At 41.4% G+C, this 17,214-nt stretch overlaps 1 protein-coding gene across 1 annotated transcript; it reads left to right on the top strand.

Moving 5' to 3' along the window:
- The first annotated feature begins 9,298 nt into the window (after positions 1–9,298).
- On the top strand, positions 9,299–16,272 carry PCK1 (phosphoenolpyruvate carboxykinase 1). The gene is made up of 10 exons (XM_072350356.1): positions 9,299–9,406; positions 9,496–9,770; positions 11,177–11,358; positions 11,962–12,165; positions 12,490–12,677; positions 13,585–13,747; positions 13,907–14,131; positions 14,221–14,352; positions 15,063–15,158; positions 15,720–16,272. Exons 2-10 carry the CDS (start codon positions 9,547–9,549, stop codon positions 16,172–16,174), a joined length of 1,869 nt encoding a protein of 622 aa, XP_072206457.1. The 5' UTR covers positions 9,299–9,406; positions 9,496–9,546; the 3' UTR covers positions 16,175–16,272.
- The last annotated feature ends 942 nt before the right edge of the window (positions 16,273–17,214 follow it).

The following is a 17,214-nucleotide window of genomic DNA, read 5'->3' as shown; positions in this document are numbered from 1 at the left end:
GGCACAAGTATTATGCAAAACTGACTGAAGTACATTCACAGAGGCAGTAGAGCAGTATATAAACATCATCATATTATACTTTAGGCCACTGCTGGCTATTCAAGGAGAACAAGTTTTGGATGAAGTGTTCTCCAAAGGTATTGTAAAACTGTTTTTGAGATAAACTTGCGAGGTTTGAGAGACTAACATTTAATCTTGTGTACCTTTCCAGACTATCAATTTCCAACACTCAAGCACCTCACAAAGCCCACTTACCATTCGTACTCTATTACAAACTAGTGCAAAGGAAGGATGTGGAGCCCTCCCTCCAAATGGTCGGTATGATGTAGCACAGTGCATTGCAGAGCTGCTATAGCCCAGAATGAGCCAGATCCCACTCAGTGCTTTACTGAACTTAAAAAACATCCCTCGCCAGTTTATGGTTTTCCTCACCTGTGTCGGGGCTGTTATGGCACATTGGAAAGAAAAAATAAAAAAAGCAGAGCAAAGCAAAAAGCAAAACAGATAAACCCCAGTTTAACCTCACATGTTCATAATGATTCACTTTTATGATATTTCTTCTTGTAGTTAACTCTGTTCTCCTCTGGAACATGACTCCTGTTACCCTACTAGGAAACTCAGTCTTTGTTGTGACTTATTTTGACAGTTTTAATATCATTTTCCACCTGGCATCTGAAAAGTTTTCCATTTTCACTCTCCTCCGATGTCTCACTTTTGTTTCCAAGTGTATGTTGAATTCACACTGCACCTGTCACAGCGGAATCCACGTCCCCTAACATTGGTCTACAAACCTATAAGCCTTTACTTCTGCTCTTACACCAGGGACAACTGCTACCTTCATCGCCTGCTTTGCAGTGTGATCTGCTCCTCTGAATGATGATAGCAGGAAAAAACTCTCACACCATCACCTGTTTCAGAGAAAGCCATTACAATTTTAACTTCTCCTGCCTCACGTGACTCTTTATATGTCGGTCTGTTATCAGGTTGTACTCACTAAATGGTGACATATTTTCTGGTGCTGTTGTCAACTTGTTCTTTTAGTGTTCCACTTTCACACTGATGAAGGATTACTTCAGGGACTACCAAAAACCCCACTTTAAAAATAAAAGAAAGTCACGTCAACTAATGATAAAAAAATACATTATATACACATTGGGATGCTGTTCCAAGCACTGAAACTAGCAGATTCAGTATCAACTCAGTGCTTCAGTGCTGGCCTAGAAGATTCTCAGGAGAAATTATGCATTCTGAATTTCAGAGGAGACACTGACCATGTGGAAAGAAGACGATTATTAAAACATTTTAGCTTTTTCTTTCTTTTTCAGACTTCTGCCTCCAAGACAGGAGTTGCAGTTGTCTCCAGCGGGCATCTTTTACCATTCAGATCTGACTTGGATTTCTTGCCAAACAGCACAGAACCACTGTCCTCATCTCTATGGCCATTTAAAAGCTGGTCAGACCTCTAGCCCAGAGACTTAGCTGGCCAGGTATAAATTACCACTTCTCTTTCTCAGTGCAAAGAGGAGGGTGAGAAGACATACAGCTCTCTCATAGAGGCACAGTGATGCTTGGACTGTGCCATTCATGCACAAGCCACTTTATAGGCACTGTACTGAATGCACAGTGAAAGTCTTGCATTGCTCTCTCTCCAGGGCTCCTCTTGGCTTTGAGAAGACAAATACCCTCTTTAAATACGAGTGGTTCTAATAGAAGAACCAAAACAACTTCTATTGAGTTAAAGGCCTTAACATTTTACATCTTGCCTCTGCTTTTCAAATCCTGCTCCCTACAGCTAACAATTATAATTATATAGCAAGACACAAAAAAACAAAGAAAACAACCAGGGTATAATAGCATACAGATGTGGGATACATAAAAGGAGAAGCATTTAGCATAAGCTTGTTGGAGCTGAAAGTACCAAGGGTGATTGCTCAGGCATAAGTCACAGGAGTGGTCTAAAAATATTAACCATAATTGCAATTTATGTATTAACTGTTTCATCTAACACTGTTATATATTTAGAAACAGTTTTACCATCCAGTAATGCATGGCTTGCTGCTTCTGGCAGGCAACAGATCTACGTGCCTGGGTCTGTTTGGAAGAAATGTGTTTACTTCAGGACCTTTTTCTTCCATTTCAAAAGACATGAACATAGTTACAGTTAACTACACCTCAGTGACTCCCAGTGTTTTTACAGAATACTCTTTAATCAAAGAGATAGCAAAGAAAGTTCTAAAGACAACTCCCCTTAGTTAGCTAGTAAAGCCTTTTGCCGCTGTTTGTGCAAAGGTCAAAGGAGTTAAGTTTAAAAGGCAGAAAGTTTTCCTCTTGTTTTGACTAAACTGGAGGAAACGTGCTAGAGCTGTGCAGAATTTGATTGCCAAACATGAAGTGAAGACACACAGTGAGAAAAGGTAGTAAAGGTTTAACCCAACTGATGTAAGAAACAAAATTCAAGGATGCCCATGTTTCCTCGCCTTTATCACACTGTTAATCTTTAATCAGGAAAACAGTTCTGAGAACAGCACTTTGTGGACAAATAAACAGGCATCAGTGTCTGGAAGTTAAGAGGATCACCAGAGAACAAGACTATTAAATCATTGTCCTAATAAATCAATAAATGAGATGTACAACCCAAAGGAGTTCAAATTCTGCTTCCACGTGGATATGCAGCAAGTGCACGTTAAACCTTGCAAAATCAGCAGAAAGGAGCTGATCTGTGGGTTCAGAAGAGCAGTGGCTTCCTGTGCAAGTTTTTTCCAGCTCAGATCACAAATCTGCACAGGTACCATTTCATACAGGTATGAAATTTTTGAGGATCCTGAATTGAGCTCCTACATGTAAAAATCCAAAGAAATTTAGGATGGGCTGCAGAATTTAAGGACAAAATAAAGAAATACTGCCTTAGTGCTATTGCAATGCAAATTCCTGAACTATACAAGGTTAACCTGTGGGCTACTCGTTTTTACTTGCAGAATGCACACTGATTGCAGGTCAATTACACATATTAAAGCTCATATATAAGACGTTCTTCTTTAAATAAAGAGTATTCATATGAACCATCCCAAATCAGTAATTTTGGAGACAGGTATAGAAGGTCAGTAAACAATTACATACAGCAGTTGGAATTCTGTCTTCTCAGAAGGACAAGAAGAAAGCATGATCTCCAGCACTCTGTTGCATCCTTGACCTCTTCACTGAGCGTTGTTTATAGCAATAGTCATGCCCGTGGCTCACCTCTGCTGGGAACCATTTACGCTGGCCAAACTAGAATGCTTTTACATCAAAAAATCCTGTTGTGGTCTACCCAAATTGCCCTCTTCCTGTTAGAAATGAGCTAGGTGTACGTGTACAGTATGTAGGGTTTCACCCGACCTATTAACACTTACATCAGGGTTTACCAGTCAGCACAGGACCTATTACACAGGTAACAGGTTTTTGTAATGCTGATTTTCCTGCAGCAGTCAGGTTCAAGAACCCAAAGGTACGCAGTGCTTGATATAGGCACATTTACCTTCTGAACTTTAGTTGTATCCTGGCTTTTAATTCTGCACAATCAGCTTCTCTCTCTTCTTGTTGTTGCCACTTCCAGTGTTACAAAGTGCTTGAAATATTCATTAAAGCCATTTTCCTGAAAAAAATATAGAATAAATCTTACTTGAAACAGAAGTTTAGCCCAAGTTAGTGCTTTTGTGCCATCAAAGCAGAAAACTGGTTATAGTAATGTTTTTCACTTTAAATAAGGATGTACTGTTTGCATCACATTAATCTAAGCAGTAGCCAGCAGGGACTATCCGTGGCACAGATAACGACCTTGTCTTATTTAGGTTTTAGGAAGAATACACAAGAAGAGAGAAGCTGGCATTACCAACTCCCAGCCCCTTCCCATGGAGAAGATAAAGGCTTGGAGATGTAAAGTTAATCATCCAAAGTCAAACAGGAAATTTACAGCAGAGGAAGAAACAGAACCTAAACTTGTGAATCTGCACCCACTCTCACTGTTGGGAGCCATCCTTTTTGAAGGAAACTGGTTTATGAATGACATAGATCTGTGCCCCATAGGTCAGACTGCAAGTAACGAGGAATAAAAATGACAAATGAGACAAAAGGTAAATGAGAGTTTTGCAGTAAGTGAGAAGAAGTTTGTCGCCAGTTGGCTAAACAGAGCAGCATAACACTGAAACAACAACTGACAACGTAATGCTGCTAGCAAGCAAAGGAACATGGAGAGGTAACTGAGCAGCATGCAAAGGGAAGGAGCACCAGGAACCAGGATTAGTTCATCCTAGAAAAAATAAACCAGCTTACATTTCACAATGCGCTGCCATTTCATTCCATAGGTGAAGTGTCTCTTAAAGGGCACAGCCAGTAGCACCCCAGTAATCAGCAGGAAGACAGAAAACTGCTCTTGAACAAGAGGTTGAAACATTGCCTGCTGCTTTGAGACAGTGGATTTGGTACCAAGGTTTGTCATTTACCCTTCCACAGGTAGGAAGCAGGGAGTCCTTGACAGCTACAAGCACACAGCACTGTGGTAAACAGCTTTTGCTCCAGCAAGGGTTACCATTTTTATTTGCAAAGCTAAATATTGGTGCCATCTGGGCTTTGTGTGACTGAGCAGAGCAGATGCTGCATAGGTGAAGGGAAACACAGAACCTTATGCTGACTGTTTTCCACTCTGTTTGGTACAGTTTGTCCCCATCTCTCCTGGCTGTAGTCCTGCTGTGCATCCAGCCAAGAAATGCATTAACCATGCAAAAAATCGGACACGTTGTTATCAGCCTTGTGCTGGCTAAGGTAAATTCAGTCAAAGTCTTGGTGGGTCCAAACACTCCATATGCCTATTAGATCTTCTATGGTGTGCTTGCCCTTGTGCTATATACCTGGCTACTGGATAGATACCAGCGGACAGTTATGTGTAGTTTGGTTAAGGCTACATGGCTCAACACCATCTCTAGAACTAATGGGATGGTGAGAGAGAAGGGTAAATGGTGAACAGCATTGTGCTCAGAACCAGAAAGTGAGGAAACACCATTTGTAGGGAATGCTTACCTTGTTCTGCTTGTGGGATGCTGTCTTGTGTGACACAAAAGGAATTAAATCCTTAGTCATGTACAGGCAATGTGTAGCTAAGCCACAGCACCTCCCTAGTCAGGACTCCAGTTTTTATTCTTTACAAGAGAAAATAAACAAGAGAACGTCAGCACCCCCAGTGACTATAACAATATCCGAGAGCCTGTCAGAGTGAGCTTTGAAGAAAAGGAGTAGTTAATTCCTTTGCTGCGGCAGAAACAACAAGCAAGATACCAGTCTGTCTGTAGTATAATGTTAGCCTTGAAATGTACTGTGGCACAGCAAGGTTCTTCCTTAAAATATAGCTGAGGAATGGGAAGTGGAGCTGAAATTATGCATCAAAGATTCATGACTTCCATCAGAGGACATAAGCATGCACTAATGCATGTTTCCTGAGACCTACTTCCATTTGTTTTGGGAAGTTTTAGCACACCTGTTGTCAAGATGAGAAAGCTGGACAGGCTAATAGAAGTTCACCAACCTGGGAGAAAATCTCCATATTTATCCTTTCTCATTCCTCTCCCTTCAGAACTTATCACCTAACTTGGAAGACAGGTAAAAAGGGGACACAGCCTTAGTGAGCTGCAGACCCAGGATCCACAACCCGCACACAACACGGCTGGCACCACTGAAGGTTAGAGAGGGTAATGTGTAAGGGAAGCACTGAGCTCCCAGTGTGCTGCTACCCCGTCCCCCAGTTGGCAGAGCACACAAGGAGAGGAGCACAAAGAGCCTCCAAATCTCATGGAACTGCGTCAGAGCTGAAGAACTGCACACAAGAAGAGTGGCTGTGAGGTGGAAATGTCACACAGAGCTGCAGCGGGTCTGGAGTAAACACCTGGCTCTATCACAGACTCTTTTGCAACTGCATGTAATCTGCACAGGTCAGGATCTGTTGTCTAAAAGTAGTCCCTGGTCTCTGCAGGCTGTACATGTACGAGAGAAGCCCTGGGAGCAGGGCTTGTGCAGTTGCCGGTAAAACAGCCACTGCAGCCTGCTTGGTGGCAACTGGGCACAGCTTTGCAGCTAAACCAACCATCAGAAGCAGCGTTCTTCAGCCTGCAGAAAGCTGGGAGAATCCATTAAAAAAAAAAAGAAAAAAAAAAAAGCTATCCTTCTTTAGCAGAACAACAAGAAATATAAAAACTCTTCTGCAGTGACGATACGTGGGATAATTAGTATGGGAGGGGGTAGAATTTCTCAGTATCATTATATGCCATTAACTTTCAAATCTCATTGAGAGCGCTTCGTTACACTCTGTTTGTAGCAGTGAAGCCTGAAACTGTGACGCCTTCTCAGAGCATCCAGGAACCTTCACATGAACTGAGTTCCAGTGAGTTGGCAAAAGTGGAAGTGCACAGAAGCTTTATTCTGAGCAGAATGAATGATGCCCATCAAAGCGAACATCCTGAAAACGCTCCTTTTGAGGCACTTGTTGAACACGATCATCTCGAAATGTCATATTCACCCTCATTTACATAATTTGACAGCTTCCAAGAAGACACCTTGACGAGCATCACGTTCAGGTGTCAAGATGCACAGAGAAAAAGTGTACAGAAGTTAAATCCAAGGAAGTTGTATCAGCTCTTAGATATTAAAATGCAGTTACTACCAAAGAAGATTTTTCACTTAAGTGGAAAATAAACTTTAAATTCAAGACCTTTTTTTTTTCTCTTTTAAATTTAAGAAGAGCCCCCCAGTCCAGCTCCTGTGTTTCTTACCATCAAAATCCCTGTGCTCAACAAACCCAGAAGGCAGGCAGACGTACAGCACATGGCAACGTGCACTGGCAGTGGGTGAACACCCCAAGACCACCACAGCCGAACTCCTGGAGATACCACTTCTACCTCAGCTGCTAGAAGGTCCGAGTCTTCAGTACCTTCAGATGACAACTTCGATGCCATATGTTGTGTATCTGAACCTCAAAATGAGAAGATTCTTTAAAAAAAAATCTTGGCCTTGATTTGCATATGCTTCAGTTATGTCATAACACCACAGCACTAAATACTACACATGCTTTATACAGGGGCTTCAGGCTTACTGTGTATTTGCGGCATGCTTTGAGATCCTCTGATTGGAGGTGTTACCTAAATAGAAGTAACTCGATGCTTAAGTGTCTAGAATTCCCAGTGGACATCTGCACTCGAGCCCTGCTGCCATCGCAAACGAAAAACATTTGGAATCCTTAATGTGATTTTTAATGGACATATGTTCATAACACAGTGCCACCAATTTGGCATATTTAGTGTCTTCTCTAGAGAAGCCCACAGTTTGTATAGCAAGATTGTGGGAGGTTAGGATTGCAGTGTGAGAAAATTTGCACGACACCTGCCTGTAATTTAATTGGCAGAATCCAATGCTCCGGGTTTGGGGGTATTTTTGAAGAGGCGCAAGGACTCATCCTGCACTGCTACAGCTTGAAACTTTTATTCAGACTTCAACTGTGTTGCAATATGATCATTTTCTGGCCCTGTTTTTTTCACCCCTTCATACTGAAGTATTGCTGTTTTACTATCAGTTGATTATTCCTATATATGTACTTCTATGGGACCACCAGCAAAGACTGTGATTATTGCTGTGCTCCTCTGGAAAGAAAAAAAGTCTTCTCAGTATTTGAGACAAATGTGCCACGTTTTATTTTTACTGAAGTACTGTAAACGACATATAAAACACGAAAATATTTGGGCAAAATATTTCTGCTCACAAACACCGCTAGCATTACCATATTGGCTCTGATTTTACCTTTGCTTACAGCAGAGCCCCTTCTGAAGCAATCTCCAGCACCTCTTATCCTAACAGATTTTTGTTTTCCTTTTCAGGAATGTTTGGCCTTGCTGTGCATCAAGGGCAGCTCCTCTTACTTCACTATTTTTTTTTCCTCCTTTGCATTTACAACACACAATAAAAGGCTTTGCAGGAGAGATAGAGGATACAGTCCCAGGGGAAGCATTCCCATGGCCACTGACCACTGTGCTCGGGAGGTTCAGCCCCGCAGTGCCTGCAGCTCAGACTGCAGCTCAGTGCTGCTCTGGCAGACCTGGCTGCTCTGGACTTGCAGCTCTGCTGTCTGCATTGGTGAGAGCCTTGCAGGAAACACCTCACTGACTGCACAAGCCTGAGCAGGCGGTGGGTTAAGAATATCCTTTGCATCAATTTTGTTGCTTCCAGCAGCTCCCAGAAACTTATCTTGGATTTCCAAATTCACCATTCTGTGAGCTATTATTGACAGCATCTTACATGATGGTAGAACCCCCACTGATGTCAAATATGCCAGAACTTAGCATTGCTGGGACTGAATGGAAGAGCAGTGCAGTGAAATGGCACAGGGGTTATTTTTACACTTCATCTGAAATACATTCAGTCCTCACACACTGACTGCACAGGCAAAGAAATACAAAGATCAGCCTCTGTTTGTGGGCATGATGGTTTAAAATGGAGTAGCAGAAGGCAAGGATCTGGCAAGACAGACAGCCAGGAGCAGCTAGGGGAGACCTAATTTAAGCACAGGTCAATGTTAGATTGCACCCACAGGATCCAAGTATAATAACAAATAATTTTTTGGGGGAGGGTGGGGAGGGCAATTGCTGAGGCAGTTGGTGACCTGCCTCTTCTCCAGGTTATACAGATAGATAACAATTGCTCAGTTTGCATGAGCCTATAGTGAGCCATAACCAGAAATACTCCAGCGCTGAAGGAAGCTCAGTATATAGATTTACACTGCATGCTTTTTTAGAATCACATGGACAAAAACAAGACCTCCAGGCAGGAGCACACCATAGTTCTTCAGGCTCATCAGTGCACAGTACTGAACTTTATCCACAGAGCAAACACACCTCGGCCGAGCCCCAGCTACATAACCAACCTGTGAGCATCAGCTCATTGTACCAGCTGCTGGGTTGCGCCAGCTCCCTGTTCCAGGCTGTACCCAACCTTTTCCACACACCGAGATGTTGTGACGCTTTTGGTTTCAAAGCTAAACTGCATAAAATCATGGTTAAACTTCATCAAAGTTCTGTCACTGCTCCAAGCAGCAAACCTGGGGACTAAGAACTGCCGCTTTCAGCATTCATTAATCAGACCTGTTAAATGATTACCTCGCCAGGGCTGTTGACAACTCCGCACGATGACAATGTGTCAGTGGCAGTGTCCCAAAACACAACCAGTGGTGATGTAAAGGACAAGCCTCCCTCACCTCAGCCGGTGGGACGGACACTACAGACACTATTTAAGGAAGGAGAACACCACCTCAGAAACCAGCCAGCACTCCAAAGCAAGTGAAACATCACCAGCTGAGAGGGAGCCAAATCCCCACTGACATCCATCCAACTCAACAGTAAGTACAATGCTTTCTGTGTATTTCGTATGCATCATCAATGGCAGAATATCACAGCATTCTAACAAAACCAATGCGTTTGATTTTAGATTGTGATCAGTATTTCAAAGCTCTCAACGAGACCCACTGCAGCTGCAGTAATGCCCCCAGAGCTGAAAGCTGAGGTCAACGTCATGCCTAAGGTTACCCAGGGGGACTTGGAGAGCCTACCTCCACAAGTGAGGGAGTTCGTTGAAAGCAATGCCAAGCTGTGCCAGCCTGAGAGCATTCATATCTGTGATGGCTCAGAAGAAGAAAACAAGAAAATTCTGGACATCATGGTGGAGCAAGGCATGGTCAAGAAGCTGAGCAAGTATGAGAACTGGTGAGTAACAGAAAAGGGGGTCAAGGAGTGTCTCAGAATAGCAATGTGCATTCTCTGCCCCGTTTACATTTAAAACTGTTCATAACCTTCAATATTTGCTTTCCATGAACATTTGGCACTGCAGTTTACATAATTGAAATAATTGAGATCAGCAAACTTTTCCTGTACAAATTAACATAAAGCACAGGAATATCAGCAGTACGTTGTCTCTATTTATTAGCTACATAAATCACGGAACTGAAATAATGTCACGAGACTTGTGTAACTAATCATTAGGAATGGCTGAATATTATTTAGCAAATACATCTTCTGAAGAGTTCTACTATTTTAGTCAATTAGTTTATTCGTCAAATACTTTTTGTGGCATTCAAATAGATCCGTGGGTGTTCAAATGTTACTCAGTACAGGCATTATTCACATCATGCCAATGAGCTTTGACTGTAATGTATTCAGCAAATACTTCTTTCAAATATTTCGTTGTCTCTCCCATCTAACCCAACGTGAAAGGAGAATATTAACAACAAGTGCATGCTAAGGAATTAAGTGCCAACCAAGAAATCTTCATGGAAGCAAATCTGCAAAGACTTTTGAATAACTAAGTGGAGGAATTTGGCAATCTGTTTGCAGACTATTTGGGAGAGAAAAGGGCAAGATTCACCAGATAAATTATTCATTGTTAATTATATGCTTAGCTGTAGTGATGATGGTTATGACAGCCCAGCTAGAACATTTTTGTACTCGTGGAAAATTTCTTTGCACAGAGGTGAAAATGTAAAGCAATCCTTGCTATTGTAAATAAATGGCCAAAATTTTTAGAGGGGGGAAAAAAGAATTCTGTTTAGTAAACTCCTTCGCTGTTTACGACACACTTATACTCAGTATTTCTTTTGTGATGCCTCTGCCTTAAAAGGACAATGTTAGTCTACGAGGCTGGGTTCTCATTCTGCAGGCATTTTGACCAGCACGTAACATACTTGCTTGGCATTCACTCTGCTTGAGGCACCACTTTGTGGATCCCACACAAAACAACTGTATACTGATGAGAAGGAGAATTAATCGAGATTCTTAACATTTCTCTCAAAGTCAGCAGCAGAAAATAAAGCCAAGCTAAGAGGCAAAGGGACATTAGCATGTAACCAGAACTTCCCAAGCAATATAATTTGTTATTCAAACTGCAAAGTCTTGAAGCAATTTGTATGAGAGAATATATCTGACTAATTTTTGAAATTTATCTCAGTTATATTGGCTCTGACACTTCAGTTTTAGTCTTATAAAACATTGTGCCCATTTTGCTAAGAGATCCTAGCAGAAGGGTGAAAAACGTGGGTGAGAAGTGTCACATCCATCTTTTTATTATTTTTTTTTAATAATTAATATTGATTTTCCTGATTTACACTGAAATGCAGCTGGTTGGCTCTCACTGACCCAAGAGATGTAGCAAGAATCGAGAGCAAAACTGTCATTATCACTCAAGACCAGAGAGATACCATTCCAATCCCTAAAACTGGAACGAGCCAGCTGGGTCGCTGGATGTCGGAAGAGGATTTTGAGAAAGCTTTCAACATCAGATTCCCAGGCTGCATGCAAGGTGGGTGAGAAAGGAAGGCTGACATTGAATTTTTGGGATTACTGAAACACTAATCGTTATTATTCTGATATTTAGTAAAAGAAATGTTGGCTGAAGGCTTAGGTGCAGACCCTCAATATTAGTCACTGTGTACGTTTCATCCAGATCTTTAGCACAGATCCAAATGCCTGCCCAAGGGTATTCCACAGCATCTTTCCAGTAGAGAACTGATTTTCCCCTTATAAGGAGGGGCACAGTACAGGTGGAAAATTCAGGTGCTTTCTTCAAGTCATGCAGCTGATAGAAAGAGAGGTGAGAACACAGAATGCCCATCCCCAGCATTCACTGCAGCTGCAGCAGCTTACACTGGCAGAGCAGCGCCCACCCACCTCTCCTACCAGCTAGACACTTTGTCTGAACAGCTGCTTTCAACATTTGAGATGAAACTTCTTGCTATGCGCTCTGACAAACAGAAAGTTAGATGTTTAAACATCAGAGACACCCACAAGACAAACAGCTTTTAAAACAGCGAGAAACAACCTCCACATTAGTACCGATGATGTCAGAAGTTCCCTGGCTTGCTCTTTGTCACATAACATTCTTGCTCCTGTCTCTGTTCTACAGGACGCACAATGTACGTCATCCCCTTCAGCATGGGCCCTATTGGATCTCCTTTAGCCAAGATTGGGATTGAGCTGACAGATTCTCCGTATGTGGTGGCTAGCATGAGGATCATGACACGGATGGGAACAGCTGCTCTGAAAGCCCTGGGCACTGGAGAGTTTGTGAAATGCCTTCACTCGGTTGGATGTCCTCTACCACTAAAAGGTAGGGAAGGCTTAAATGTTTCAGCCCTTGAAGTACTTGGGCATGTTTTAGATTTGGCTGCATATTCTCAGCACATTGGAAACGCTCATCATTAAAGACTTGGGGTGGTTTGCTTAATTGCACTGGGTTAAGAAGTCAATTAAAGGAATCAAAGCTCAATGAGAGTTTCATGGAAAGGAGATTATTATCCCTAGTTTTTACCAGGGGGTTTTCTTTGAAGCATCTGGTATGGGTTGCTGTCAGAGTCTCGATGCTGATGAGACAGAACAGTCTGATCCAGCATGGAAATTACTGCGTTCATGAGTACAACATTCTGTTCTGCAGAACCATTAATCAACAACTGGCCATGCAACCCAGAGTTAACACTGATTGCTCATCTCCCGGATCGCAGAGAGATCATTTCGTTTGGCAGCGGCTACGGAGGAAACTCCTTACTGGGGAAAAAATGCTTTGCTCTTAGAATTGCCAGCAGAATCGCCAAGGAAGAGGGCTGGCTAGCAGAGCACATGCTGGTAAGAGCTGTTGAGTCATGATGTGCATTTGAACAACCATTAAACCTGAAGTCAGACCAACATAAATACAATCACATCTTGAGATCAATAAAATGACAGTCCCATATGAACGGTGCTGTCATGTTAGGTATGAACATATCACATGGCAGACTAAGGATAAATAGGAAACTGCCTGCAAATTCAAATACCAAACATATAAAGTAATGCCTATAAAATTGGGTACTAAGAAAGATTAAGAACTTCTGACAGTGGCTACCTGTGGGCAGATCTGTGCACTGAACAAAGCCTAAACGTAATCACTGAGGATCTACCCTGACTCTACAAACGGAATCGTAAAGGATTAATGCAAGTCTGACAATTGTCTCTCATAGTATAAACTGGTCTCTGGACTAAAAATTCTGCAGTGCTGTCATTTAAATATTCCACTACCATAAAATGCCACTGACAAAAGGAATTTCAGAGTGTCTGATTGAACAGGCTCAGGAGAAATCTCAGTGTACAATGAGAAGTGCAGAAGTATCGTATCTGAAGTGCTCTCACTCCATTCTAATTTTACAGTAAAAACATACTGCCTGTTTTTCTTACATCTCAGTTAAGAAATACAGCTAAATACAGCCTGTGTATTTTTAATCAGAAAAATAAAAAGGTGTTTGAATCATACATATGTGACATTGCTAAAAATATAGGGGCTGTTTACATATAATCTAAGGGCAAGACAAGTGGATTTTTTTGATGAATTAAATACCGCTTGTGTTATTTGTCAACTACGTTACATGCTGCTTCTTTTGTAGGAAGAATTTTGCATAACCAAATGTTTCACCATTAGCACTTGCTGGGAGACAATCTTTACAATGAAAAATGCAAGAAGAACCAACCATATTTAACAACTGTCTTTGATTTTCAATAGATTCTTGGAATTACAAATCCAGAAGGTGAAAAGAAGTATTTTGCTGCAGCATTTCCCAGTGCATGTGGAAAAACCAACTTGGCCATGATGAACCCAAGCCTGCCAGGATGGAAGATCGAGTGTGTGGGTGATGATATTGCCTGGATGAAATTTGATGAACAAGGTATGGAAGTGAAATTGATTTGATTTGAATTGAAAGTGAACTGAAAAGATTGATGAGTAGCCCAGTATGGTTTGCTTTTAGAGTCAGCAAGACTTGATAAAAGTTCTGGAAATAATTAAAACATTTTTATTTACTAATATTTTGTCATTTAACTTCCAGGCAACTTAAGGGCAATCAATCCAGAAAATGGCTTTTTTGGTGTTGCCCCTGGAACCTCAGTCAAAACCAACCCAAATGCTATTAAAACCATATTCAAGAACACCATATTTACCAACGTAGCTGAAACAAGTGATGGGGGCGTCTACTGGGAAGGCATTGATGAGCCACTGCCACCAGGAGTAACACTGACTTCATGGAAGAATAAGGATTGGACTCCAGATAATGGTAACCTGGCTCTACCCCACATTCTCTTGTCTTTCTCTACCAAATTCAAGTTCCATCTGCCATTATGACCTTTCTATCATATTCTGTAGGAGAACCTTGTGCTCATCCCAACTCACGCTTCTGCACACCAGCCACCCAGTGCCCCATCATGGACCCTGCATGGGAATCACCTGAAGGTGTGCCCATTGAGGGGATAATATTTGGAGGCCGCAGACCTACTGGTAAGAGAAGCAGAAACTACAAAGCAAGTCTGAAATGCTCATCACAGAAGAGCTGAAACATAGCTGGGCACAGACACAAGATTTGCTATCACGGCAGCAGAAGCAAGGAGATAACCCTGTTAGTTTAACTTCTCCATGTTAGCCTTTCACACACACACTTACAGACACTTACAATGTGTAAACTGTTAGATGTTAGCACAAAACACGTCCTGATAATAGAGGACTGGAGAGTGAAGAGAGATCAGGATCCAGTACCTCAGGCAGTAGAAGCACAACAAATTATATATGTCAAATTGCTTAGTCTAACTAGTTCAGATAGGAAATGATTCGAGATTTAAACCAGTTGTAGGCAAATACAAATAAAGAAGTTAAACAAATTGTTCTGTTAAAGACCAGCAGAACAGAAAAAAACAGAAGCAATGCTAGGCCTGAATCTAATACCACGAACATGGGACCAGAATCTGCTTCCAACAAAATCTGTAGGGAATTCAGTTATCTCCCAGCTGATGTGTTCAATAACAAGTAGCCAGTTTTGAAAACATTCATATAAATTGCTCTAAGAAGGCAGGAAATTAACCAAGTTAAAAATCAACAAGAAAAATTAGAATAAATTACACGGTAACTGGGATACAGCAATATCTCTGTTAGCAAAACCTGTCATAAAAATGCTTCTGAATCACTAATTACTGAAGTGACTTTGTTCTTTACAGGTGTGCCTCTGGTATATGAGGCCTTTAACTGGCAGCATGGAGTATTTATAGGAGCAGCTATGAGATCTGAAGCAACAGCAGCTGCTGAGCACAAAGGTAAATCAAAATCTAGTCTGCCTATCTGTATTACAAGCTACTTTCTCTGGAGAGCCTGCTCTGTCCTCCCCCTCTGCTCTTTCACACTTAAATCTTGGCAGCTGATTTTGCAACCTATGCATTTTTACAACAGAAAATATTTATACTGGAATTAACAGCCAGATTTTCCTGAAAAGACAAATTATGCAAAATAATCCCCTAGGTGGCAAGCATACAGAACAGAGTGCAATCATGGTGCTGCCAGAAGAGTTGATATGAAGTTCTTGTTACAGTCCGGGCAAAGTAAACTTCAATTTTCTGTTCTGCTAGTGCTCAGCAAAAATAACCGAACAACGAAGGGCAGCTCTCAAGAACCTTAAATTGTTTGACCTGAGATTTAAGAAATTTACTTTCCAGTGATTGCAAAGATTAAACTAATTTGTACTTCAAGGCTAACGTTTGTACTGTATCTCAAAGTTCTGTGGCTCATATGCAGAAAGGTGGCAAAGGGTGCTGGGTAAAAACTGCTGGGAGGAACCGAAGCTTTGTGCTTTAAATCTTCTCCATTTGTGTTTTGAACAGGAAAAATTATTATGCACGATCCGTTTGCCATGAGACCTTTTTTTGGCTACAATTTTGGCAAGTACTTAGCACACTGGCTTAGCATGGCACACCGCCCAGCAGCAAAACTACCAAGGATCTTTCATGTTAATTGGTTCCGGAAAGACAGCCAAGGGAAATTCCTGTGGCCTGGCTATGGAGAGAATTCCCGTGTGCTGGAGTGGATGTTCAACAGAATTCAAGGGAAAGCCTCTGCCAAGCCAACTGCCATAGGTTACATCCCTGCTGACACTGCTTTGAACTTGAAGGGCTTAGAAGACATCAACTTAACTGAACTGTTTAATATCTCCAAAGAGTTCTGGGAAAAGGAGGTGGAAGAAATCAAACAGTACTTTGAAGGGCAAGTTAATGCTGACCTTCCCTATGAAATAGAAAGAGAAACGCTTGCTTTGGAGATGAGAATAAAACAGTTGTAGCTGATCAGAAATACAATTACTTATCAATCCACACGTTCTGTAACTGGATAGAAACACTTTACCAAATCACCACTGAAAGTACAGCAGCACACTGACGAGCAGGGGTTGTGATGAAAAGCAGGTCTTAGTTTAGTTAGACTACAGGTAAAGGCATCCTAGAAATAACTCCAGACCTGGTGATTTATAACTACATCAGTTGTTGCGTATTGTTGAGCAGCCGTGGGAATCTGTGAGCACAGTCTTGAAACTGTGATCTGTCACTTGCATGCACAATTCTGCACATACCTATGATGTATGTAAATTGCTTGCTGACAGCTCTGTAGGTATAATCCAGCCTGCAAGGTGTAGCACATTGTTTCACAACTGCACATAAACCACAAGAGTTTCAGATTAATTTTGTTCTTCGTATTTTAGCAGCATCACTTACAGGAAAGAATGAAAAATAAATGTTGTATATATGTATTATCTAAGCATATTTCATGACTTAAATATATTGTAGAAAAACACAGTCGTAACTTTTATCAGAGTGAAAGATGACTTTGTATTACTAATGCATATTTAAGATATTGCTATTATATATGCCTCATGTTCCTGTGATTTCCAGATGTTTTACATGGCTTATTCTTTAAACTATTGAAATAAAAGTTTATACAAAATGTGACCTAATTTCCAGTATTCTCACTGTTTATAAAACTACGTGCCAACAAATTAGGCCTCCTGACAATACCACAGCACAGAGACAAGCTCACAAGTTAGATGTTGACTAGCATTGATCTGCTGCTCTTAAACAAAATAGTTTAAACTATTACTTTCCTTGCAACCTTTATTCAAGCCAAAGGAATGATGCAGAAATTATGACACCAGCTGAGAGCAGTCATCCAGCTAGATACGTACTCTCCATAACTGGGCATTATTAGTTGACTCAGGCCTTTGTAAAATAAACTGCCCTCTAGGAAAGTCCTGTACCAGGATGTTTGCCTCTGTTCCTCAGTTGCTTGGCTTTTGCAAGAAGAACTAGTGGAACTGCTGAAGCAAAGAGA

Source organism: Excalfactoria chinensis, chromosome 15 (genome assembly GCF_039878825.1).
Source record: "Excalfactoria chinensis isolate bCotChi1 chromosome 15, bCotChi1.hap2, whole genome shotgun sequence".
Taxonomy (NCBI): Eukaryota; Metazoa; Chordata; class Aves; order Galliformes; family Phasianidae; genus Excalfactoria; species Excalfactoria chinensis.
The sequence above is the reverse complement of the archived record's forward strand: the minus strand, read 5'-3'. Positions and strand labels throughout refer to the sequence as shown.